General features: G+C 38.9%; 1 protein-coding gene across 4 annotated transcripts in view; it reads right to left on the bottom strand.

Moving 5' to 3' along the window:
* The window catches only part of HSPA4L (heat shock protein family A (Hsp70) member 4 like), a 65,284-nt gene that overhangs the window by 6,737 nt on the left and 31,575 nt on the right, over positions 1-26,972 (bottom strand). For 2 of the 4 annotated variants that reach the window (XR_012158552.1, XM_073341089.1), the window contains exons 5-19: positions 26,407-26,506; positions 23,668-23,801; positions 22,421-22,665; positions 22,260-22,336; positions 18,290-18,441; positions 17,486-17,592; positions 16,849-16,982; positions 12,603-12,805; positions 9,486-9,533; positions 7,189-7,293; positions 6,271-6,411; positions 4,745-4,870; positions 3,171-3,278; positions 1,350-1,469; positions 275-436 (exon numbers count right to left, since the gene is read on the bottom strand). Coding sequence is in view for 3 of the 4 variants with exons in the window: in XM_073341089.1 (XP_073197190.1) it covers positions 275-436; positions 1,350-1,469; positions 3,171-3,278; positions 4,745-4,870; positions 6,271-6,411; positions 7,189-7,293; positions 9,486-9,533; positions 12,603-12,805; positions 16,849-16,982; positions 17,486-17,592; positions 18,290-18,441; positions 22,260-22,336; positions 22,421-22,665; positions 23,668-23,801; positions 26,407-26,506 (1,962 nt within the window). In the remaining variant the exon portion in view is untranslated. The remainder of the gene's footprint in view (positions 1-274; positions 437-1,349; positions 1,470-3,170; positions 3,279-4,744; positions 4,871-6,270; positions 6,412-7,188; positions 7,294-9,485; positions 9,534-12,602; positions 12,806-16,848; positions 16,983-17,485; positions 17,593-18,289; positions 18,442-22,259; positions 22,337-22,420; positions 22,666-23,667; positions 23,802-26,406; positions 26,507-26,972) is intronic. The other 2 variants (XM_073341091.1, XM_073341090.1) reach the window with 2 other exon arrangements.

Below are 26,972 nucleotides of genomic sequence, written 5' to 3'. Positions count from 1 at the left end.
TAAAGCAAATAGAGTCACTGAGAAATATTTAATCCCATATCACTAAGAGTAGGATTGATTAAGACGCTAAATATAGATACTGCCCCTCCCATTCATGTCTCTGGTGGAAAAAACCCTGGAGACTTACTATTCTAGGTCAAGACCAGGAGAGAGCCTATTAGCAGTACTAAGGAAGGCCCCTAATCTCCTCTACCCCATTTTGCTCTCCATTCGCTTGAGATTAATGCAACTTCCTTATATTAAGAATGTAATAGGTACAATTATGCTGCTTTACCTTAGATTTTGCTAGTATTTCTGCCACCTTCACAACTGGATCCTGAGTCAGACTTAGTTTATTCTGGGCATTCATTTTGGTGTTCAACCAATTCATGGCTTCACTGATATACTTTTCAACTTTCTCCATCTCAGCAGGATCTAGATGATCATATTTTTCATCCTAAGAAGAGAAGTATTTTGTTTTAAAACACCACAATGAATTTATGGGGCTCACTCTGGTAAAAGAAGCCTATAATATTTAACAGGATAGTACTACAATTTCAGTGATTAATTCATGCATGAATTAAAGTTTAGAGGGAAGAAAAGCTTTGGATCTAAAAAAATCCTTACAGGGAGGTTTCATCTTTGTTCACATTTAAGTGCTTCAAGATAGTCTTATAGACAGCACTCTACAGAAATGCAAAATACAAATGTGTGTGTTTCTCTAAATTTACAATTAGCTGTTCCTTGATGTAGTTTCAATATATCACATTAGTTCCCATAAGTAGTTTATTTTAACATATGCACTCTGGCAATCCCCATCAACTAAAAAGAGTGATTAACAAAATTAACTGCTGTATGAATTATGCACTTATTTTAATATGAATTGGTTTAAAATAAAGTACAAGACTGAAATTTTGAATTATTTCATTTGACTGATACAAAGAAACCCTTTTCCTCAAGCTCTAGGATAGTATTTCTAAAAGCACCTAAGTGCCTTTGAAAACTTTATTCCTAGACTTAGGCTTGGTTTATGCTAACAACTTGTGTCAGTGTAACTGTTTCTCAGGCATGTGGAAAATTCACAACCCTGAGTGTCACAGTTATACCAACCTAACTCCCATTGTAGACAACGCCATGTTGATGGGAGGGCTTCTCCAGTCAACAACTACTGCCTCCCAGGGAGGTGGACTACCTAGGCTAAGTGGAGATGCCATCCTGTCAGCATAGATGGCATCTTCAGTGAAGCACTACAGCAGTGAATGCTGCAGTGGCGCAGCTAAAGTGTAGACAAGCCCTTAGTTGTGTTGTTTTTTTTAAGGTTTGTTTACTCACCTAAATAACCCCCATTCCCCAACTGTATTAATTTGTACCTTATTTTTGAATGCTTCTACTGCTTTCATTAGAAGCTGGACCTTCTTTCCCAGGTCATTTAAAGCTTTTGGTCTCTCTTCATGTTCCACGAACCTTTCCTGAATAGGCTGACCAAATTTCTGTAAGTATAAAACACACAGACCATGGCACATTGTATAATTACCTCCAAAAAAGAACTAAATTAAGTTCTGAAGAATTCCAAAACTGTACTTTCACAATTAATTATGCTGTTCTTTACCCTGCAAACATTTATGCTTAGCCAACTCAGTGACTGAATGGGACAGTAGGGTAAATATACTTTGTCCCTATCTGCGTGAATATCCTGTAGTAAAATGTTTTGCCAGAGATTAAACTAATATTGTGAGATCCTTATATAGTGGGGGAGAAAACCATCTAAGAAATAGGGAAACAGGATTTGAGTGCCACAAAAGTTGGCTGGGGTAATATATGGAGTTACTTTTAACATACTTTTGAAATGTATTAGATTTCAAGTTGATATCCTTGTAAAACACTTTTGGTTTGTGACAGGTCACAACTTGATTGTAATCATTCAGTAGCCATCAAGCCAAGTAACTCCAGGAAACAGAAAACTGCCAGAATCTACAGTTTCCTTCTTTACGATACCTCTCCTGTTCACAAAAAAAGTGCTTACTTTCTCACTCTTGCAGGACAATTATAGTCTGAATCCCATCTCTCTAGCTCCCCAGTTGGCTTATTGCAATCAGCAAAAGCTCAGTGCAGCAGCCATTTTTCAGAATTCACCATCTGCTCATAAGATTTTGTAAACATTTTTCTTCATATTGGCTTAATTTTTGACCACTAAACCGATAACAGCAGAGTACTAAATCAACAGTTTCACTACACCAGGGTAGGCAACCTATGGCACACATGCCAAAGGCAGCACACGAGCTGATTTTCAGTGGCACTCACACTGCTTGGAGGGCTCTGCATTTTAATTTAATTTTAAATGAAGCTTCTTAAACATTTAAAAAACCTTATTTACTTCACATAAAATAGTTTAGTTATATATTATAGACTTATAGAAAGACCTTCTAAAACATTAAAATGTATTACTGGCACGCAAAACCTTAAATTAGAGTGAATAAATGAAGACTCGGCACACCACTTCTGAAAGGTTGCTGACCCGTGCACTACGCTATTTGAGAACGAAGCATTTTCCAATTTGAGGGTAGAGTTAAGAGTCCAAGATTTTAATTATGAAAGGTAGAGAATGCCCATGATGTTAGGAATCATTGCTGAGGCACCTAATGCAACTGTTAGCAGCAAAGCAGATTTCAGCTATGAGCATAAAGAAAATGAAGGCTGCCATCTTAAGGTGCTATCACATAGAAAGTGTTTTTAACAAGACCTTCTAAAAATTTGGATCTAACTTTTTACCCAGCAGTTTCTGGAAAAGTAGCGACGAGTCACAGAAAAGCCTTGTGCCACTTGGTCAGATGGCACCTACTAGTGACATTCAACAGGTAGCAAAAAAAAATTGACAAATCAAGGTATGAAGTAATCTTCAAATACAACCACAATATTAGACAAATGTGGTACACTAAATTTGAATTACTCTAGTCATTGCACTCGACAGCATAAAAAACATTTTCAGATGCAAATGTGGGTGTCTAGTTTAAGATTTCATTAATCCTGAATCACTCCCTGATACCAATGTTCATGAACATGCTTAAAGGACTTTTTTAATGGATAAACATGCTCAGACACAGGGATCACTGTATTTCATCTTTAATGATGAGGTTTTTTAAAAAAAAAACTGTTCTGTAAAAGGAAAAAAAATAAAATTTAAAAAATCTTACTCTTAATTCCTGAAGTTTATCCATATATACTTGTTTTGGTTGGTCCTCCCCATCTTCATAAAGCCAGTTTTCTGTATCTTCCAACATTAAGGTCAGTTTACTGGACTCCTGAAAAGCAAGTTAAGATTTTTATAGGGAAAAAAGTCATTCAGAAGAGCTCTCTCCCTTTATTAAGGTAATAGAATTTAGGAGGTAGCAGGACAAATACAGAAATGTCCTAATTCATTCAAACCTACTGAATATGAAAGGGAATTTGGGATTCACATGCCAGTTCATTTTTAGCTGGAAAATCAAGTGGGGGAAACTAAAGACTGATGGCCAGGATTTCAAGCCTAGGCTATACATAGTGGTACAATGAGGTATTGCATCTCTACTAATCAGGCATGTAATTTACTGTAAGTGAGATTTTGCATATTCCCTTTTGAATACTGGTATAACGAAATTTTGGCTTTCTCCAAAGGTAAATTATATTCACAAAGTATCTTAAGCTTCTAATTCTGTCAAATTCTCCTCCTTGGTAGCAGTTTGTACACAAGGTGGTTATGGGGCACTGGCAAGAGTTTAAACAGAAGTACTTCAACAAATTACATATAAGCTATGTAGCCAGCTAAAGTGTGACTTGTGTAGTGTGGTTTTACCAATTACAGCCTCCCTTGTTGATGCATAAAAGCAGATATTGACAATATTCGGTTCAGTATTTCCATCACAGTAAAAAGTTTATGATGATTTTTGGATTTGGCAGAAAACTGAGGCCTCATTCTCCCTTAATTTACTCTTCAAAGGTCTTTGCACCATGTGTACTTGTGGTCTAGTAAAGCATTCACCAGTTATGCTCCCAGATAACCACTGGAGCAGGCTTTGGTATCAACACTTAAAGTTTAGTGTCGCTGTTAACCAAAGTGGCTGCCTGGGAGTTGTAGGTGATTTCTATCTTGGCAGCTACTGGACACAGGGACACCACAATAAGACTATCAAGGAACATTGGATGCTGCCTCCAAACACATGGTAAGACACAGAAGGGGTAAAGTGGTGTTCTGTCTAGCACTTTTGGTTTGGGCTTGCAAGACATACCAACCCAACAACAGCTTTTTCAATATGAAATACCTTTCCACGCTAAGGAGAAAGCGAGGTTAAAGATATCAAGGGTGGCAAGCTTTGTTTGTGCCACTTCTCATTTTATTCCTCAAACCTACTCACCCCATTCAGGACCAAATACTAACAGATCTGTCATGTTTTCCTAGATTTTAATGGAGATAAGTGACACTGGAGCCTGACTACAGTTAGACCCCAGGATGATACACCTCCATACCTGACAAATCTTTACCATCTAGAGAATTCTCTCACATAGAACTGGGGTCAGTAGACTCATGATTGTTAAAGTAGAACAAAACTGAATTGAGTTGGATAGTTAGTATGCCTATGTTTTAAGGCTATTGCACTTCTCCCAGGAATTAACCTGAAGCCCAAAAAGAAAAGCAATACTTACTTAATTCATATAGCTCCTACCCGTACCATACTCAGTATTAAATAAGTTCAATGTTAGAACGGTTATAAATTTGTATTTGGCTTCTTACTTCCTCAGTGATGAATTTTTCAAAGATACCACACAGCTTGTCTCTGAAATCATACACATACTCTTCAACAGCATTCTTAGCATCATTTCTTTCTTTCTCTAGCTTGTCTTGCATCATCATCTTCCCCTGTGAGGATAGAAGGAAAAAAAAAAAAGCTCAAAATCCGTTTAAATCTGATGTACAGAAACATCAAGAGTGCCATATTAAAAATTGAAGTGTTATCCTGTAGCAAGCTATTCCTAGCTGTGCGGACTTTTTCAGATTCGAGCTAATGTGACTTCTGTTTCAACATAGGTGCTATTCAGAGCTTGTTTAGTGGCAGCACAAGAAAAAAATTCTGAAATGCAACAGGTTTTACATTGCCTAGCTGTTTGATCACTAATAGAGAACAATTATCAGACTGACACTGAGATAACAGATACTCTTGTTAATAAAGATCCAAACTGGGGATGATCTGAACTTGAGTAAGACATCCTCTTATAAACATGGGGGCTTTGACAATTTGAGGAAGCACTAGTTTAAGCAACGAGGATTTTTGGAGCATTTTAGATTGAATTATGCTGCAGAGTTGCCTACACATAAATAGTCCCTGCTTTTTTTTTTTATGACCAAGTTACAGGTGTGAAATCTGATTGTACCCCCTTCTACCACAGAGAAGCAGGTAGATTGATATAATTTTCTATTTTTGCAACCTCTAGCAGCTTAGTTCTGCCTTTTCCTTTCTTCCTCCAAAAAGAAGCTTCCAAACCTCTGAATTTTATTTTCTAATCCAAGTTAACATCCTAAAGGAACTTGTATCTTTATTGGAGGGCAAAAGTTTGCACTCTTAGCAGATCAGAGAAAAGGAATTCTCATTTGGGAGCTGAGTGGCATTACTACAGATTGATGGGATCAAGAAGCATTTCTTCAGCTGAAGAATACTGGCATGGGGCTGGAGAGTGCTGCAGACGAGAGGCTGGACAATGGTTTGCAAGTCATGAGGAATTATTTTGCCTTTCAAGGGATGACAATTCCTAACATGCTCAAAAATGATCTTCTGAACAGCAACTGTTTGTAGAGATCACCATTTATTCCACTTCTAGACATTTTCCCTGCAATTCCTAGACAAACAGGATAGCTGAAGATGAAACCTCTGTTAAAAACTAAAGACTGAAAAAAGTTGCATCCTTGTCAATTCTACCTTTGCCCCAAGAAGAACTAGCTCTTGTCAACCAGCTGTCTCTAATGTACTACCTCTTTCTGGAAATTCTTAGATTCATTGCGATCCCCAACCAAAGAGACTTACGCTAAAGTTAGTGGCGATGGTTTAGCCTGAACTGCACAGACCTTTGGAGACTAGGAGTTAGAAATTTTCAGTTTATTAAGAAAAAACTGGTATGACTAGTGATATTACAGAAGTTTCAAGTAAATTTGGTAGTTATTTAACTCAGGAACAAGCTAGTGTATGCTACCAACTATTTCTTGGACAAGAATTCTTTGCATGGAGATTTGAATATGAGTGAATCTTCAAGGAACTATGCACTTACCTCATTTTCTATGTAGCTATTGATAAGGTCCTGCCCCAATTGTTTATACAGACTAGCCTGGATAGGTAGTTCAATACTTTTGATCTTTGCTTTAGCTTTAACAGGCTGGGCTAGATGATCTGACTTGTCTCCTGAAGCGGTCTACGGAAAGAATTACATTCTGAGAACTATTTGACACTATGTGTAACATTTCTATGGTAGTCCAAGGTATGTGACTAAAAAAGGAGAATGCCAAACATGAAAATGGAACAGCCAAGAAAGAACTGAAAAAAAACTGCTGCTGCTGCACTACTCCAGGGACACTGCTATCTTAACTTTGTATTAAGTTTATGTGCCTTTCTAAAAGGCAGAGTTTGAGAATAAATATCTATAGTAAATTTAAAATGAGAAATGATGAAATTAACATTACTATTAATTTTTGGAACACTAGCAATGCCTTATATTGAATTTGACAAAGATGTGAAATCAGGCAGTAAGACTACATTAAACACTGCTTGAAAAGAAAATCAGCCCAAGAGCTCTTTAAATTGGTTGCAGCAAAATCTCTGGTGCCTGTATTTCCATAATCCGTTGTCTCAAAAAAAACCCCAAACTTGTCATAGCATCAATGTGAATCCCATTATTTCTTTAATGTCAACTTTAGGGAAATGTTCTCTGAACTCTTAAAAATGACAACTTTTTCAACACTTCTTTTTTGATACGAGTTTAACTGTACCATGGCAGTACTACTAATTATAGTTTTGATACTCCTAGAATAATCCCTTGTACTTCAATTGATGAGATATACATTGGGAAGCGTATATAGATTTACATATTTATTGGGAATACCAAGCAAAGAATGGTCACATGAAGACAGGGAAAAAAAAATCAATATGGACAAATTCACAAAAGTTTCCTTTATTGATACTTGATACAAACCTTTGTTTCAGTTCCTCCATGTTGTTCACTTTCCTCATCTGCTTGGCTTGGCTGTTCTGCCTGGCTTTTGTGATTGCCTTCCTCTTGGTCAACCTGCATTTTATCCTAGGAAGAGAAAGTAACATAACTGAACACCCAGCCTTGCTCAAAGATGTTCTTCTGACTGGAGTCAACTACTACAGATCAGCATTTTATTATAAGACACAGTGCAGCCTGTTAGTTTAAAAACAGGACAAAATCCTCATATGTAACATAATTAAAGTGACCTGTTTTGAAGCAGTCTTATTCTGTGTACTTAATTCAGAAAAAGATTATGAACTTTTAAAGCTAAAAAATATTCTGAAATAGTCCTTTTGAATGTGCCTTGTGACAAAGTTACAATAAGCCCGCAGTACTTACACACATTTAATTGAAAGTAAGTTGTTGGCAAGGAATAGAAACGACATATTTTAAGAACACAACACCGACATGGGTAGGAGAGGAAAAGATTCTCTATGGAACAGTCAGAACTTCATCAGATATATTGCATCATCACAAGTTTACACTTCAAAATCCAATGTGAAAAAACATTTTCATTGACTTAATTTTTACTTACATATATAGGCATAGTAGGACCATGAAACTAGTTTTCAGTGTTAGTGTCAAAGTCTTACTGCAATACTTATTGGGCATGCTACTGGGGTCCTGTATACAGCCTCTCTTGCTCCAAATGAAGGGGAAGCTGCCAAGAGCTTCTAACACTAGTTGTTCTTGGGTGGGTGGACACCCACTATACCAGATCAGCACTTGTTCAAAACCAGTTTTGTGAGAAGGTGGGATACATCATCCCAGTTTGGGTCTAATTTCTTCCTGAAAGGCTCAAAGGAGGGTAATTAAATCTGAACCCCTTTGAAAAAGGTTATGTCAACTGGGGTCTTAACTCCCCCCTGCTTTACAACTACTATATACTATCATGCTCACTAATTTCTGTACCATGGAGGCTCTTTGACACTTTCTGGGTGTATGAAAAGCAGCAAGCAGGGCAGGACCATGATATTAGCACTTGAAAACTAGTTTTATGTACCTTCCATGAATAATTTCTTTCTAAATTTTGTAAATGTCAAGATACAGCTCACGTAGCATATTAGAACTATTTTTAGACAACACTAGGAGTTGCTGGCATATCATTTTTTTAAAACAAATATGTGATTCTCCCCCCGCCCGATTTTGTTGCCCTGTATCTTTCCTCTAAGTAACAGCCCTATGATTAGTTCACCTGTTCCTGATTCCTAGATTCAGGTTTTAATGAGGACATCACAATTACTGTGAACAATTATTCAACACATGAAGTCAGTTCAACTAGCAGCTGAACTGTTTAGTAACAAAGATTGTGTTGTCATGTAGACACCTTTAATAATAAAATAGGGAACACAATGTATGTTAACTCAGTAGAAATGTCTGTTAAATAGTCACATGCACTCAACTATTTAAACACCAGAATTAAAACAAACAGCAGCAATAACATTCAGAGTTCACATGTAGTTTGGAGTCTCAAGTACTTCAAAACAAAATTGCACAAGACAGAAGTCTGTCGGATTTTAAAACCTTGTGTTTGTGGTTGTAATGCACTTACATTTATTGAAGATTTTTCAGTTTTTAATATTAGGGAAGTGATAGCCATAAAAGCAAAGCTATACAACACTAACACATAGGAAAAATGACTAATACTGTTTCTAGAATTCAAAATGCATATTTACTTTCTAATCACATTTACTCAGTTTGCTTAAAATGAATCCTTTAAATTTTAAGTGGCGAGTTTAGTATCAGTAGATTGCTAAATTTTCATACTGTACTTAAAGGAAAGTTACCATTTGCCATTATAAGAAGATTAGAAGCAATTCCAAGAAAAATAAAATTCCTGGATTTGCCTCAGAATACACATAAATGCAAAGTAAATTACTTTTAAATTTCTCTTTAGTACCTGACAGCAACACAAATGCACATGGACTAACTCAATTATTTCCCTATATGTTAATAAGATTTGTTGTGAAACTTTAGGCACCAACATATATTGCGAGTATGAAATAATTTAGTTTGCTAAACTACTGTCTAACAATATACTTTAAAGCAGCAGCAGGCTACTTCTGCCAAGTTCTTAGACTTGTCCTTTCAGAAGAGAAATGCAGTTTTCAACTTATTGTTCTTACTGTTCACACAGACTACCAAAGGCAACAGTTGGAAAGAGGGGAAGGGGGAACCTTCTCCATATTTAAGAGAAACAGCTAATTATAAGAATACTGCATATATGCATCACAAACCTTATCCTCAGAGTCAAGGGTATCATCCTCAATTATGAAAGAGAATTGCTGACAAGCACCATAGTAAAAACAGAAGACAAATTAGGAAGAATAGAAATACTGTCATGGAAGAAAGCCTAGAGATAAAAGTGGTTACTTTTGTATTGAGCACAGTGTATTATTATTCTGAATATTCTCCACATATAGTACATTACGTGGAAATGTCAGCCATGTCTTTTTCCATTACTTTTTACATTTTACTTATTAATAAGTGTCTTCAAAATGTGTCAAAGGCACTTTTGTATTCCTTGAGAAGTATACTGTAAGTTTAAAATATTAACCCATTCAAGTTATCAGAGCACAAAAAAAAACCCTTATGCTTATGTAATGCTAACTGCTCTACCACTTGTTCTAACCTTCATAAAAACAAAGGTTGAATGAACTAAGTAAGAAAAACTAGAAAAATATTACCGTGGGAGGAAATATAGATGTTTGGAAGAGAAGGTTCCTTCTAAACAAGTCCCTATCCTGAGGAGCTCACAACTGAATTCAGACAAGTTAAAATGCAAGAGGATGAGATAAAATGAAATTAGCACAAATCTTCTGGAAGACAGAAAATTAGCTTCAAGAAGAGATTTAAAGGAGTAGGCAGGCAAGGTGCTTCACTTACACAATAGTAGGCTATTTTAATAGGAGCAGCAACATTCTGGATACACTGGGGGAGGTGGCAGATCAATTTGAGAAGGTGAGATGTTGGGACTCAGAAGTGGTCTGGATTAGCCCAGATGAATTTATGATCAAGGCAAGGACCAAGATTTTACCAGCAGGGACAGGGAATAGAGGGTAGATTTCAGAAAAGTGAAAGAAGGAAACCACCAGGATTTAGCAAAAGCCTGGATGGAGAAGAAAACGAAGGGAACACTGAAGTTGAGTCTAACTGGGAAAAAAGTTATAAATGGTGATAAAGAGAAGTGACAGTTTTGGAGGAGAACAGGAAGTTTAATAAGATGACAGGAATTGCAGGAACTATGCCACAGTTAGAGGCAAGCTTGAATGGGAGGGGAAGAGACTGAAGATAGAGGGCTACATTTGTGGGGACTGCCACACAAAGCATCAATGAAAAAATGCAGATAATGGAAGCAAAAAAGGAGGATACCAAGAAAAGAAATCTGAGGGATGCCAGGGAAGAAAGGAACCAGAGATACTAGAGCAACAGCAGAACATGTCAAGTCCCATTGCAGAAGCCAAAGGATAAAGTACAAAATGAGCAGCAGCAAAAACAGAGCACAGATTAAGCCAAGTACAGAGAAGTCTGACTTTATTACAAAATGTTCACTTGTGACCTCGAGCAGTTTCTCTGGAGAAGAGAGAGCGGAAACTGGATTGGAAGTCAAGACAGTGAGAATACAATATGCTCATGAACCTTTCGTATGAAGTGTCTGGGGGTAAGACAGATGAGTGGATGATGAATTTCAGTTAGCAGGACACAAGAGCATGTTTTAAGGCAGAGAGAAAGGAGCACAGTTGAAGAGGAATGGTCACAGATGGATAATAGGAGGGGCACCTCATTCAGAAACAAGGAATACAGGAATGGAGAGAAAGGAGGAAAGTTCTTGATGGACTGGGTCAATATGGTCTGCAGAAATCTGAAGACAGTCACCAGGAGTTGAAAGCATAACAGTCACAGAACACAGGAATTGTTTAGCAAGCACCTTCGGCAGAATCGAAGGAACAAATAGAAGGGGTAGAGTAAATAAACGTATGGTTGAATAGCAGGAAGTAGAGTTATTATTTTCAGCTGAGGTACAAGTATAAAAATAGTTAATGCAAAGCAAGAGCCCCATAAGATGAGGGTCAAAAAATAAAATGTGGGTGGAGTTGAAGATAGAAGCTAGAGAGCTGGCAAGCAGCAAGTATCAGAAGGAAGAAAAGATGAGAGGTTAAGATTAGAGGTGTCAGAAATTAAATGAGCAATAGCATGAAGGAGAAGTGGGAGAGTTCTTCCTATTGCCAGAAGGCTGCATGCTGCTCTTGACATCCATTGGAATCGCCCGTGTAGTTAGGACATGCGCTCTCAGAGCCAAGTGATAGATCCCAAGAACAAAGGCAAAAATTTGGACTAACTTAGTTAAGACTGTAGTCCTGTACGTATAAGCTGTTCATGTGACTATCTCTAGAAGAGACCACAGCAGGAGCAGGAAAGAAAGGTAGATTAAGCTTGCCTATTGCTTTACCAACAAGTGCAAGTCTGCAGTTGTGCATTGTAGACGACCCAGTGTCATGCAACTCTCTTATTCTCTTCTCCCTAAAGAAGAGTCTGGAGTCCAAGGGTTGCATGCTTTTAAGGTTAGGACATGCTGAGGTAATGGAACTGAGATGAAGACTTGAGCTGATTTCCAAGTCTTATGGGGATTATGTCACTGACTAGTAGATCACAAAGTTTAAAATGCCAATTCCTCAGTATCAGTGATTAAGTATGGCATAAAATTGTAAAAATACTGTAACATTTCCCCATCTTTCAGTCATGCAAGCAAGTTTGCACTTAAAGGTTTTCATGATTAAAGTATATAAAATGAAAAAATGCAAACAAATTAAAGTTTAGCTGATTGTAGTTAAAGATGAAATATAGCGATTTTCCATAAGATGCACAGAACCTAAAACTGTTTTCATTAGTAAGCTTCATTGAACAAGTACCTAATTTATTTTATGAAGTGTTTTATAAAGTTTGTTGGAAATTAAATATCTTTCCTTCAAAAGCAACATCATTGTTGCCATTCAGTGCTAATATTAAAAAATGCTGAAAACTGTTAGCGTTAGCAGAAGATAAAAAATTGAGGAAAATGTAACACTTTTCTATGGGCATCTGTGTGAATCTTATTTTCATTTGTCTTTTATACTGTAAACTCCATGTGGAGTGAAAGGTATGTGTCTTGTGTAGCCCTGAACATATCATTACTGCTTACTTAAACAGAAAGCTGCACACATATGAGATTAATTGATGATGCAGTCCATTCTTGTAACAAATAGTAATGAAAGAGGGAAAATAAATCACTCAAAAGTAGCAGACTGGACTTAACTACGATTTAATCTTTGATTCTCTATTCTTTTGTTGCAATTACAAGGAGAAGTTTTACGTACCAGCTCATCATCTTTGCCTTGATTCTTACATGATGATTCTGTGTCCATAGGTACATCACTGTGATCTCCTTCCACATTTTGCTTCTCTATTACTGATGCATTAGCCACACTGAAGATTCCATGTACATTGACACGTACTTTAACCTTCACTTTGGAATTGTCACCGTCATACTGAGGACCAACGTTCTGAATAGCGAAAAGCCCTAAAACAAACAAGCAGCATATGAGGATTAATCTGGTTTTCTGGAAAGTCTAGAGGGGCAATCATTCCTCAAAAATATTCCCCAGATCTGCTTTCACTGCCAAGCACTTTAAAAGGCCATGAAAGATTTCTCCAAAACACAAGTATTTGTAAGTTTAGAGGGGTAACTCAGTAACTAGAACAATGTCTAATTTACCCCAGACATTCCTTTAACAAATGCAGGAACTTCAGTCGTACAATCTCTCCTGTATATAATTAATATATACCTGTGAAGAATTCCATAGTCTATATTCTGTGAGAAGCAATGGATCTAAGGAGAAAATGAGCACACAGGATTGGGAATCAGTTAGTCCTCAATTTTGATCTTGGTTCTGCCACTGACTGTGGCACCTTGGAAAGTCACTTCAAAAATCTGCCTCAGTCTCCCCAACTGTAAAACGAGGATCTCTTTACATGAGACATTGCAATAGTTTGTACAGTGATATTAACATGTAAAACACTATACATAAGTACCTTTTACTAAGTACCCCAAACTGATACAATTGGGCTCTGAGGTCGCTGGAGTGACAAACACATTACTATTCTGGAAGATTGGAAGAATATACTTAACCCCATTTTCTTAGATCTTCCTTCACTTTTTATTTTTTTAAATATCGTTGCTTGCAGGAAGAGGGGGCTAAATTCCATCAAGTCTTTCTGCAAATTATTCATTCAGCTCTAATTACAACCATTCTGCTTTGATATGCACCTCCATGCCTCTTAGAGCACACTGGGACACATTGCCTTTTGTTCACCTGTACTGGCTTCTGACTAGTTTCAAGGTGCAGGTTGAGGTGCATTACAGTGTTTAGCAACTCTAGTGCCACAGGAAATAACATGGGTCAAAAAACTGATAATTACCGTGTATGTGGATATTAATTGCTTACCTTATCTTCAAACTATACCCACATGCAACAAGAAAGTTTACCAAATGGCTGTTACTCTGGTAATGACTGACATGAAGTTTCAAATTCAGCTGCTCTAGTTATACATGGACAGAAAAGTCTTCTGAATATGTTCCCCATTCTCACTCTACCCTATCTATGAGCTGAATAAATTTTGCTCAGTCTTTCACAAAAGTTTATATTTGATTTAAGACCACCAGGCATAGAAAATATGAGCACAAGTAAGATGAGTGAATGACAAAGAACTTTAAGGTTTCTTGTCTATAATCAGAGTTCTTTGATGGACTCTGGCACATTTCCATTCATGGGATGTGCTGATTCCACTGTCAGAATTACACAAACTTCTCACATCAGTGCTCATTGCGGTGTTCTGACATCCTGTCCAACTCCTTCTCCTCCCTGTTCCTGAACATTCTGAGGGCAAGGCTACGAAAGGGGTGTGGAGCACTCTGGCCATCTCAGATCCTTCTACCCCTCTTCAGAGCCAAGATGATAATTAGGACTCTAAAGAAATGGGGAAGGTAGATAGGGAGTGTAAATGTATAATCAACCTTCAAGAACTCCAGTTACAGGTGAGTAACCTTCATTTCTTCAAGTTGCATCCTCCCATTCCCACTCCTGGGATAATTTAGAAAGCAGTACTCTCATCCAAGGAAGGTAGGATCCAGAATCCTAATTAAACAGCAACTGAAGTATGGTGCTACTAAGCTTATGCCCAAATAAATTTGTTAGTCTCTAAGGTGCCACAAGTACTCCCCGTTCTTTCTGCTGATCAGAATGCTGACTTTAACAAACAGTGCTTCGTAAAAGTGGGAATATATAAAATATGGAAACATACCTAAGGCATTCCACTGAAGCAGCCTTTGCCCTTGTAGAATGTAATCTAATTCCCACTAGCACAGGAGTAGAGAAAACTTTATAGCTCTCCTCTATACACTACCTAACCCACTTAGACAGGGCATGCAATTACATCCCGCTGCTTTTATTATCCCCAAAAAGAAAAACAACCCCCGCACCAATTTGCTGACTTTCTAAACAGGGCTAAGAAATTTAGATAGAAAGGTAATGCATTTTTAGCAACTCGTTTGTGAAACTTTGACATATGGGAAAAGGACACTGGCAGATTACTTAAATGATTTCTTTCGCAACCAGTTATAACCTTAGCCAAAAAATTAGGATGAGTATGGAGTATCACTTTGTCCTTGAGGAAAACTGAAGGCAGATCAGCCATGAGTTTGCTTACTCTTCTAGCAAGCGTTATAGGTATAACAAATGCTATTTTGACTGACAGGTGAAACAACAAACTTCACTCAGAGTCTTCCCAGTTTGAGTTGGTTACGAACCCTTAATGGTGTTGGATCTTTAACTAGTAAACAGATGGTCCCCTCTAGACAACTTCATACATCTCTTTAGTATGTCATGAGTAAATACAGTCTTCTCAATTAGATTGCGATAATCAGATATTGCTGCTAAGTGAATTTTAACAGATAAGGAGGAACTGAATTGGAGCTGAAGTAGGGAGCACACTGCTACTAGATCAGCAGTTCTCAAACTGTGGGTTGGAACCCCAAAGTGCGTTGCGACCCCCTTTGAATGGGGTCACCAGGATTGGCTTAGATTTGCTGGGGCTCAGGGCTGAAGCCCGAGCTCTATTTCCCAGGGCCAAAGCCAAAGCCCAAGAGCTTCAGCCCTGGGAGGGAGGGCTTAGGTTTCAGGCCCCCTAGCTTGGGGCTGAAGCCCTTGAGCTTCAGCTTTGGCCTCTCTGTCCAGAGTGGTGAGGCTTGGGCTTTGCCCCCACCCGGGGCAGAGAGGCTCAGGCAGGCTCAGGCTTTGGTCCCCCCTCCTGGGGTCATGAAGTAATTTCTGTTGTCAGAAGGGGGTTGCGGTACAATGAAATTTGAGAACCCCTGACCTAGACCAAATATAAGGCAAATCCCAAACAGAGATATGCCCCCAAAGTAATGAGTGCATCAGTTTTTTGGATGTCAGTTTAGACTTCTCTGTGCCATCAGCATCTCTGTGGTAATTGCCCAGGCTCACCACTTGCATCCACAGTCAAAGCCATAGTGTCCAGATCTCCATGCCTCCAGAGGGGGTGTATCCACCTTCTTCTATGACTACAGACCTGTTGACTCAGCCGAATGTCTGAATTTATCAGCTAGACCCACATTCACTGTTCCTGACAGCTTAACCCATACAAGTCTGACCAATCTAGAGAGGTCCTATTTACTAGAACTCTGACTTACTTTGATAACTTCCAGGAATCGTAGACTTCCAAGTGCTAAAGACTTCAAGTAGAAAAAGTTTCCAGTTTAGTCATCTAGTACAGGGGTTCTCACACTTCAAATTGAATATGAATCAACAAAGTGATGCAGTTGCAAAAAAGGCTAATATTCTGGAGTGTATTAACAGGAGTGCCATATTTAAGACACGGGAGAAAACTGTCTCCTTCTACTTAGCACTGGTGAGGCTTCAGCAAGAGTCCAATTCTGGGTGCCACACTTTAGGAAAGATGTGGACATATTGGACAGAGTCCAAAGGAGAGCAACAAAAATGATAAAAAGGGTTTAGAAAACCTGACCTATGAAGAAAAATTAAAAAAGCTGGTCATGTTTACTCTTGACGAAAGAACACTGAGGATGGACCTGACAACAATCTTCAAATACTGTTATAAAGAGGCTGTTATAAAGAGGATGGGGCTCAATTGTTCCCCATGTCCACTGAGGACAGGACAAGAAATAATGGACTTAATTTGCAGCAAAGGAGATTTAAATTAGATATTAGGAAAAACTTTCTAACTATAAGGGTAGTTAACTTCTGGAATAAGCTTCCAGGGGAGGTGTGGAATCCCCACCACTGACAGTTTTTAAGTACAGGTTGGACAAAATACCTATTAAGGATGAAGTAGGTTTACTTGGTCCTGCCACAGTGAGAGGGACTGGACTTGACACGGAGGTTCCTTCCAGCTCTTCATTTCTATGATTCTATGCCAAAACATTTGGCTCAGTAATTTATATAAACTTTTTAAAGGAATGTATTTTTTTTTTAGAAAGGTGTACAAAAGATTATTTAAAATATATTTTCTATGATCTGTTCTCACCTATTCTGGGTTCAGGATAAGGTATTTCATTTGGATGGGTATAATATGCTTCCAGATCAAAAGGTTCCTTCTTGTGGAAAGTAATAACTTTTGAAAATGGAGCAGCATGGTTCTTACTGAAAACTTCACATTCCCTATAGAAATAAAAAGGGTTCAAGTAAATACAAGTAACAGTTTATATAATGACTATGAATCAAGTTATATTAAACCCTGTTATGTTAGCTGTGAACATCCATGCAAACAAATGAAACATTTAATACGCATTTGCTTTGGCTCTGGAAAATTATTTTGTATTCTCTAATTTAATTGAAGTTTGAAGACAGAATGAGAGCTACAAACTCAACCACCAACTTGACAATATTACATTTTACATGTATCTCTAGGTAGAAAGCTTTTTAATGTATACAAAGTTAAAATTAACCATCTTATGGTAAACTAAATCAGAACAATGTGACATGGGGTGACTGAAAATAACTGGTAGTAAAATGATATGTGACTCCAACTTCCAGAGGCAAAATGATTAATGACAATACAGTATAAGAGGTAGACTAGATGAGCTATTTTCTGGTGTTTGCAGGTTTGATCTTCCCACACCATCAAGTCTTTTTGTGTATTTTTATTTTCAAAGTAAACTTACCCAGTTCCTTCCTCATAAGAGGACTTCCATCTTAAAGTTATTGAATAAGGAACAACATCAGTGATGGAAAATTCACGCACCTTAAATGCTGGGGAGAGAATTGCACACTGGAAGAGAGACCAAATTTTGATTATGCATATAGTTTAGTGAAGAAACACATTTACCTGAATTTAGCATTGTTTCTCTTCTATAAAACTAGCATGCTGGCCATGATTATCTCAGAATGTAAAATATTTTTAAAATGAACTACACATACTAACATTGGGGCAGTTTTAAGTCACTTTCATTAAGGATTATCTTCTTAGTTAAACTGATGGAGAGAGCGTCTAGAGTGTCATTTTAAGTTTCATTATAGTAACACTTAGCATGATTATAGTGACTGCCAGCCAGGGACCTCAATGAGTTTTTAAAACAGACTGAATTAAGCTTCAAAAACACTGTGAGAGGTAAACACTCCTATTTTACAGATGAAGGAAGTGACTTACCCACATTAGTGCAAAAAGTCTGTGGCAGAACTAGGAAGAGAACCCAGATATTCTGACTTTCACTCCTGTACTTTAACCACAAGACCATCCTTCCCGTCATTACTCTCATAATTATTACCAAATGTGACAACTACAACAAATGTTTAAATGATTAGTGAATACGATAGTGCAAGAAAGAACGAATGCTTAGTATGAAGACCTTAAATCCTGAGATGAGGGACATTTTGTTTAAGCTGTAGCATTCTTTGACTTTTGGTTACTGAACAATTTCCAGCAGTGTGCGCTGTAAAACGACAAACTAGGATCTTAACGGCCATACCTGTAATGCGCAACCTCTTGCGACAGCTTCATCTGCATTCAGCGTAGTGCTTATATCTTTACAGAAGAACTTAGATATTTGTTCCTTCACTGCTGGGATTCTAGTGGCTCCGCCTACAATTTCTATACTGCTTATGTCTTCACGCAGTAGTTCTAGAAAAGACACAGTTCAGGCCATAAGTTAAAGAACTTAGCTTCAAATTACCCAAAGCTGACTTTGGGGTGGGGGGCATGTAGCTAGAGATCATATCGCTTGGATTCTCACTCTTGACTGAAAAGCTCAAGGTGGTCTTAAAATGAAACTGAATTATCTAGACACTACAAGAACCAGTGAAGATAGGTCAATGGCCAACACTGTACAATGAGAATTTTATATTCAGTTGCAATGTCAAAAAAATTCTTGCCCCTCCTTTAGTCTATGGGAGTTTCAGGCTGTAAGTGCAAAAATCTAGATTAAAAAAGTTACTTATCTTAGGGCAGGTCTTCACTACCCGCCAGATCAGCGGGTAGTGATCGATCTATCACGTCTTGTCTAGACACAATAAATCGATCCCCAAACACACTCCCCGTCGACTCCGGAACTCCAGCTCGCGAGAGGCGGAAGCAGAGTCGACAGGGGAGCAGCAGCGGTCGACTTGCCGCCATCCTCACGGCCAGCTAAGTTGACCTAAGCTACGCCAACTTCAGCTACGCTATTCGGACAGCTGAAGATGCGTATCTTAGGCTGACCCCCCCCCCCCCCACTCGGTGTAGACCAGGGCTTAGTGACTGTGGTTCTTTGAGATGGCTATCCACATGGATTCCACTTCTATTGTGCATGTGCCTATGCACACATAAAATCAGATTCTTTTGACCAACAGTGTCCATTGGGGCTGTGCCTCTATGTGGCTACCCTCTAACCCACTTCCCTCCCCTCCCCAGAAGGCATAAAGGGTACAGGGAGCCTAACCATCCCATAGTTGTTCCCCCAATACAGAAGCCAGGTGGTATAGGATTCCATAGCAGCAGGGAAATAGGAGGGTTAAAGATTCCATGAGGACACCATCTTAAAGAACCATATAGTTAACTGTAAGATAAGTAGGACCCTACCAAATTCATGGCTGTAGCGAGGTGGCAACAGATCAGGAGGCTGCAGAGCCAGGAAAGCCATGCACACCATGCTGGAAGCTATGGGAAGGGACAGGAAGCAGAAGTACAAAATGCAGGCAGTCCCACAGCTCAGCTGGGTTGGAGCAGCCCAGGGAGATAGACACTTCTCCCCCGCTGCCGGAGCAGGACGTCAAGGAGGAGCTCCTGAGGCTACCACCTGAGCACTGGCCAAAGCTTCCAGGACTGCCACCTGACTGACACCGAGAAGATGCTGGGGCTACCACCTGAGAATTGGCCAGAGTTCCCGGGGCTGCAGGCCAGCCGAGGTGCCAATGAGCGGTTGAGGCTATCACTGACCACCAACCCCGGGGAGATGGAGGGCACGTACAGCACAGAGGTACCAAACCCCAGGGAGGTAGGAAGTAGCCCAGGGAAACTAGACAACAGTCTGGTTGGGCCTTGGCCAGATACTAAGTCAGTGTGTTGCCAGCAGATTCCTGCTGACCCAGTGGCAGACTACTCTGCCACTGTTAGGGCCCTGGACTGAAACCCGGTGGAGTAGGGTGGGCCCGAGTCCCTCTACCCCCTTCCAGCTCACCCCTGGGGTGACAGCCAGCCCACATTAAGTCAGGAGACCTGTGTTTGGTGCTTAACCCTGCCTGAGGCCCAAGACTGCCTTACTGCTCTGTTGTTGCAAGGAGCATCTGCAACACAGAGGTCAGTGCCCGAATCAGTGGCACAGATGTTGGTACCAAGAGAAGTCTTAGGTGGATAATGAGTTTATTCTATAATCAAATAGTGCCAAGGCATCCGAGGGACCTGTCTGGGCTAAACTATTGTGGCTCAGCAGTCTGACAAGATCTATGACTCATTTTATTAAGTCCTGGGGAAAGTGACCTAGGCTGGCACTCAATGAGGTCCAACCTGAGTTTCAACTCACAAGAGTAACAAGGAGTCCAGTAGCACCTTAAAAACTAACAGATTTATTTGGGAAATAAGCTTTCGTGGGTAAAAAACCCCACTTCTTTATTTGGGCACAAGCTTTCGATGCATCTGAAGAAGCGGGGATTTTTACCCACGAAAGTTTATGCCCAAATAAATCTGTTAAGTCTTTAAGATGCCACCGGACACCTCGTTGTTTTTGTGGATACAGACTAACATGGCTTCCAATCTAACCCACAAGAGTGCTAGCTGAGGAAGCCTGTTCTGGCATAGTAGGCCCTTTTCCCCCTCTAGTTCTGAAGCGGCTTTCATAGAGTGCACTCCTGAAGAGAGAACTTAAAAATAGACCTCTCTCCTCTTCTGTGGCATCTTGGAGAAGGAGATACAGATTAAACACCTATCAGGGATGTACCCCTCTTTAAGGCCCCCCCCCCAAGAAAACGTACTTCAAATGCCTGACATTGAGCAGAATAGTCACATGACAGGAAGGGGCAAGTTTTAAACACTGGTGATTTTGTTTCAGCCATAACTGTTAAATCTCAGTAACAGGAGAAATCCCCAAAATTAAAAAAAAGTTGTGTGGGTTTTTTGTTTGTTTTTAAAGACAACAGGTATAAAGAAGAAAACTAAATACACCCACACATACGTTGAGCAAAGTCACACAGCGCATAGAAATTAAGCCATTGTAGGGGTTCTGTCTCACTGCGATGGCAGTAAGAAGGAACAGTTGTGCCTGCTCTGTTCTTTATGCCTTCAGGTTTGAGAGGTGGGAAATGTACATGAGAGAGGGCATCCAAGGCACAGGTGAAGGGCTAATGGATGCAACTGGCCAAGAGAATTTGATCTTGTGTGCATGGTACGTGCGTGCCAGAAGTAGAATCCATGTGGACAATCACTTGAAGACTAATCTAATGATAGAGTTTCTTGGGTGAAATTGATTCTTTTTTTGGCTGCAATACAGAAATAAAAAAAAAAAAACACACACATTCACGAGAAACATGATGAGCAATCTGCATTTGTGGTTTCAGGTCAAATTTGCAGTTCTGGATTTGCTTCATATGGACATGACTAATATGCTCTCAGGCAACTTTTAGCTTTCAGGCTCTCTCTTCTCTCTCCTCATTTTTGCATTATTTATTTAGTCACATTTTATTAGGTCAGCTCACAAAAGATATTCACAATTTTTCCTTCCCTTTACTTTTAATATGTTTTAGGGGTAAATCAGAGAGTGGCCTTTTTGTCTCTGAAAATCCATCTAGATTTATTTAGCCCCCAAAAAAGAAAATTTTCATATGTGCTGCAGGGCTTACACTGCAGGCTTTTCTCCTAAATTCTCATCATTCCATCTGCACTGACCATGCTCCCCTGTCCCACTAAGCACTGTTGTGAAGCAGCTACTGCAACTCTTCAAACACTTCTGATCACTCACACAGGTTATTTCAGTAGTATGTAATTTTTTTTTTATTAAAGGAAAATAGAAGTCACATATAAAAGGCTATGCTAAAAAGTTTAAAGGTTGCAAAGTCAAGCACTTAAAAATTAGGAAACACAAGAATTAAGGTTTCTCGGTCAGTTGTATCCATAGTGCAAGCAAAATGATACTCCTTAACTGCATGATTATATTCCATTTTTTTCCTCAGAACCCCACCTCATTCATTGTTCAGGATGAATGGTGCTCAATAAATCAGAGATACATACTAAATTGTGCCATATTTGAACCAAAAGTCCCATGAAAAAAGTTACGCAATCACATAACCATATCATAATGCCTACATGGCAAGAGAGACAAATTAAGCTTGCCTCAACGACCTTAACTGACAGTTAACTTTTCAGTGCTTAGCTTTGCATCTTTTAACTATTTTTGGTATTTAAAAAGGTTTAGCAATTTTTTTTTTGAGCCAGATAACAAAACATTGTACCCTGAATTAACTTCTACTTACTAGCTTGATCCATTACTGTTCTTAGAGGAAGTTCCACTTTAGCTAGGAGAGGAGCACATAACTGTTCAAACTGAGCTCTGTAGAAGAAGAAATATTGTGTTACAGGCAGAACTAAAACCACCATATTCTGGTTGGAGTTAATGTAATATGCATTACTGTACCTGTTCATCTTACTAGAGACATCAAGATCATCCATGAAGCACTCAATGTTGAGTGGGAGGTCAGAAGAATTTGCACTCATAAGCTTCTTCAGCTTTTCACTTTCCTGATACAAGCGCAGCAGTGCCCGAGCATTCTCTTTCACATTCAGTTTATATTTTGTCCTGAATTCCCCACAGAAGTACTCTACTAAAGCCTCGTCAAAGTTTCTGCCTCCCAAAAAAGGGTCAAAAGCAGTAGCCAAGATCTGCACAGAAGTGAAATGTGTCAAGTATATAGTGATCCTCTACCTCCTGCCAAATCAGCATTTTCCATAAATTCTCCACTCCGTGAAGCTTACGGGCATATAGAACTGAGCAGTTCTGGACATACAGAACGAAAAACTGGGATCTTTATCTTGTCATGCTGCAATCTCCCTATGTAAAAATACGCCATTCCATTGAGAAAGTAAAATCTGCTAATACTCTTTCTTGCTTAAGTTTTCCATTGGGTATGCATGTCCTTGTTCAGAGCACAGCATGCCTAGAGTATTTATCTAAAAAGAACTGAGACCACAGAGCACTTTAATTTTTCACACAACTTTTGTAGCTACTGTGTTTTGTTACTGAAGACAAAAGTAGTCTAGGATAAAAAAGAATTAAGCCATTACCACCCCAATCTTGAAAGGAGAAAGTCTCACAGATACAAAATTAAAATTGTTGAATTAAATGTACTTAGCAAACATCCCTAAGTTAGAGTTCAAAGAGTCAACTCTCCTCCCCGACTCCCTTTCAGTGCCTGGCTGGGAAAACTGCAATTCAGCTATAGCCCACTTCATTTCTCAAGAAAGTTAAACAAAACTTCATTTACACTGGAGAGGAGGTAGAGAAGTTGCTTCTGTGACTTCTCCAGTTAGAGATCAGATAATTGTACTCCTGGACTATAAAAGATGGGACTTTAAGGCTATGCACCGACTTTCCAATTCTAACTTCTACTCAAAGAGATTCCTTAGTTGTGTGGCTAAGCATTCTCCTTCTACAGTGAACTGCTGAAGAAATGCCATGAAGGATGGTCATTTAATAACTAGAACGCAGGAAAGCTTTTATTAGTTACTACCCTTTCATACATATTTACTACAACCCACACCAGGCATGACATTTTACCCATTCAGAAATGCACTTCACTGAACAGTTTCCTGAGCATTGTCCCAATTAAGAAAGACTACTGTTGCTTAGCCTCTGGTGCAACAATGTAGTAAAAATAAACTTACTTTCAGTTTTCCTTTGTTAAAAGCACAAACCGAAACTTGGTATGCAGAATGCCCCATATCTACAAAGACTATATTTCTTGGTTTCTCCTCCAAGGCTGGTAGATCTTGCTTATAAATTCCATAAGCTAGTGCAACTGTAAAAATAAATAAATACATTAAATTAGATGTCTCAAGCAATTTTCAATAATTTAGACTTTTTTTAAAAAAAGTTAACTTAAAGCTCTTAAAAAAATTAGGACTGTGTACAAAAATTCACAGTAACTTGCGATAATATATATTGAAAGTCTACACAAATTTTCACTTTGTTAACATTGAATGATTTTGTTCTAAAGTGACAAAGATAAGAGAAAGTTACTCACCTGGTGCAATAACTGAGGTTCTTCTAGAGGTTTCCCCCTGTGCTCCATTTCATGTGTTCGTGCATCTCTGTGACACTGATCAGAGAATTTCAGCAGCAGCGCCCATCTGGGTCACACATGCGCCATCTCCGTCTCACGGCACCCCTGGCACCTTGTCTGGCACACATGACCTGACCCCCTCAATTCCTTTCTCTACTGTAGAGTACATAGTGTGAATTCCGAAGCAGAGGGGAGGACGGTGGGTAGTCGAGCACGCATAGGGGAAACACATCTTGAAGAACCTCAGTTACTGCATCAGGTGAGTAACCTTTTCTTCCTCAGGTAATGTCCCTGCGGGTGCTCCACTTCAGGTGAGTGTAGAGCAGTACCCCCTCTGTGGGCAGAAGGGGTTTCGGAGTTGTCTGAGTAATTGAAGATAGTTCTGCTAGGCCTAGCAGTGTATCAGAGCCTAAGGTCTGGTCAATTGCATAATGCTTTATGAATATATGTTCAGAGGCCCAGGTAGCTGCTCTGCATATGTCTATGAGTGGTACACTGTTTAGAAAGGTTACTGAGGTTGCTATAGATCTGGCTGAATGAGTTCTGATCCCCACTGGGGGTTGTCAATTGTTTTGTTGGTAGCAGAGGTGAATGCACCATGAGATCCATTTTGAAAAGGAACTGCGGGGGTCAGGTCGTTTGCACTGGATATGGCACCAACAGCACCACAAAACAGGGATGGCGCATGCGCAACCCAGACAGGCACTGCTGATAAAATTCTCTGATCGATGGCTCAGGGACGCACTGACACCTGAAGTGGAGCACCCACAGGGACATCACTCAAAAAAGGACATGCCATTGACAGTGGTCCGCAAACTGTGGGGCGTGCCCCCCTACCAGGGTGCGGAGGAACATCCAGGAGGGTGCGGCAAGGCATGGGGCCACCCCCACGAGAGGGTGAGGAAGGAGTCCCACCCAGGCCCACTCTGTCCCCAGCTCCACTCCAGCCCAGCTCCCTACTCTAAAAAAGTCACTGATTTAAATTGCTCCACCTGGATCCCATACAATTTACTCTACTTTGACACTCCTATAATGGAAGCATCTCATCACAGCCACCCTTCTTTTGGCAAATGAGAATTTGATCTACCTTTTGCTGTAATCAACCAATGGCTCTCAGATTGGCCAAAGAATTTGTAATACAGCAATGAACAACTGGAATGAGCAAATTACTCACTCGTACAAATGGTGTTTGTGCCAAATGCTGTAATTGGACTCTAGGCTGAGACAGGCTGGATAACAAACTGAGAAAGATATGTACTTAAATCTGAGGGGGAGAAAAAAAAAATCTGATTTGGATGGAGACTTCATAATGACTATGAATTAAGCATTTTGTCAGATGTCAGACTGACAAAATGTCCATATCATAACCAAGAGATGCACATGTTATTGCACCTGTTAATTAAGGGATAATGGATCCAGTTGCCAAGGGAGGGAAGTACTTCAAAAGTACATGAACAAATTTGGTGGTGACTCTGGCTTTGGAGTATAGAGACAGATGCTACATCATTGTTGATAGAGAAGAAACAGATCTGAATATTCTTTCATTCCCAAAAATCACTGGAGGGACTAAACTGGTAACAATTAGTTTTCCACAACTTCTTTTCAGATAAATAAGGAATAGTAATCTTTCATGATGAAATTTTAGAATTAATGGTCTATTAATAAAGGCACGACAGTCATGACTACTGTAGTCAGCATTTCAACACAATTATTCTTGTTTTCAAATATGAATTAAAAATGTGACTCCCTACTGTAATATATATTTAAGCTATACATTAGTAGGACTTCACCAAAACTAGATAAAGTTTGAAACATGGTACGGTCACACTCCTGCATGCAGACTAGTACTCTTGGCTTGATTTGTGGATTGTGTATATATAATAGTATCTTTTCTGCAGCACATCCATCTCCCTGAAACTAAACAATACTACGAAGAGCTATCTGGTCTCAAGCCACAGACATAAAGCACCCTGTGGTACGGTTCTTGGAACGTAGCAGTCCTGGTTTTAATGATAATTATTATTATTATTTATTATTTAAATAAAAAAACACTCCACCCACACCCCTCACCTTCCAAAGTGTTTTTTGTTTGTTTGTTTTTTTGGTTTTCTTTTTTTAAGTGGAGAACACTACTACAGATGTAATATTTTAACTGGACTTTCAGAAAAGAAAAGCATAACAGCTAAACTATCAATATTTTATAGGTGACTTTATATATTTTTACTACACAATTGGTTATGTAATGATCATTCAGAATCCAATCTTCCAAGTTTAAGAGTTTAGACTGTTAAAAATAGTGTTACACACTTATTCCTGGTCTGCTTCTAGCAAGTATATTTACCTGCTGTAGTTTCATTCATCAGCCTCAGACAGTTTAAACCTGCAACCTGCGCAGCTGCAATTACAGACCTTCTCTCAGCATCAGTGAAGAAACTAGGGACCTGTTTTCAAACCAAGTTTGTACTCCATTATACAAATCTCATTACACACAAAATCATACGCTCACTTTAAAAGTTAATATATCCATAAAACAAAACAATTCCATAAATTTGACTAACATGTAAATTTAAGACACCAATCATATTTAGTTAATACAGACTGATTAAAATTGCTAAATCTTTTAAAAAGTTACTTCATTACAAGTTCCAATTATCCAAACTGGTATTAAGACAAATACATATCCTGCATTGTCAAGATTTACAGAATCAGTGACAGTCCAGATGCACGATGCACAAGTGTTTCTAAACACAAACTACATTTAATATATTTAACACTAAAAAAATCCCAGATAGCATAAGATTTCAAGAAACAAGGTTTAGATTTTAACAAAAAGTTAGTTTAACTATTTACTAACAGAGAAAATATTTAAACATTTATATAGCACAGTAAAATTTCGGCTCATTTTCT

Source organism: Lepidochelys kempii, chromosome 4 (assembly GCF_965140265.1).
Source record: "Lepidochelys kempii isolate rLepKem1 chromosome 4, rLepKem1.hap2, whole genome shotgun sequence".
In the NCBI taxonomy this organism is placed as follows: Eukaryota; Metazoa; Chordata; order Testudines; family Cheloniidae; genus Lepidochelys; species Lepidochelys kempii.
Note: the sequence above shows the minus strand (reverse complement) of the source record. Positions and strands in the feature narration are given on the sequence as shown.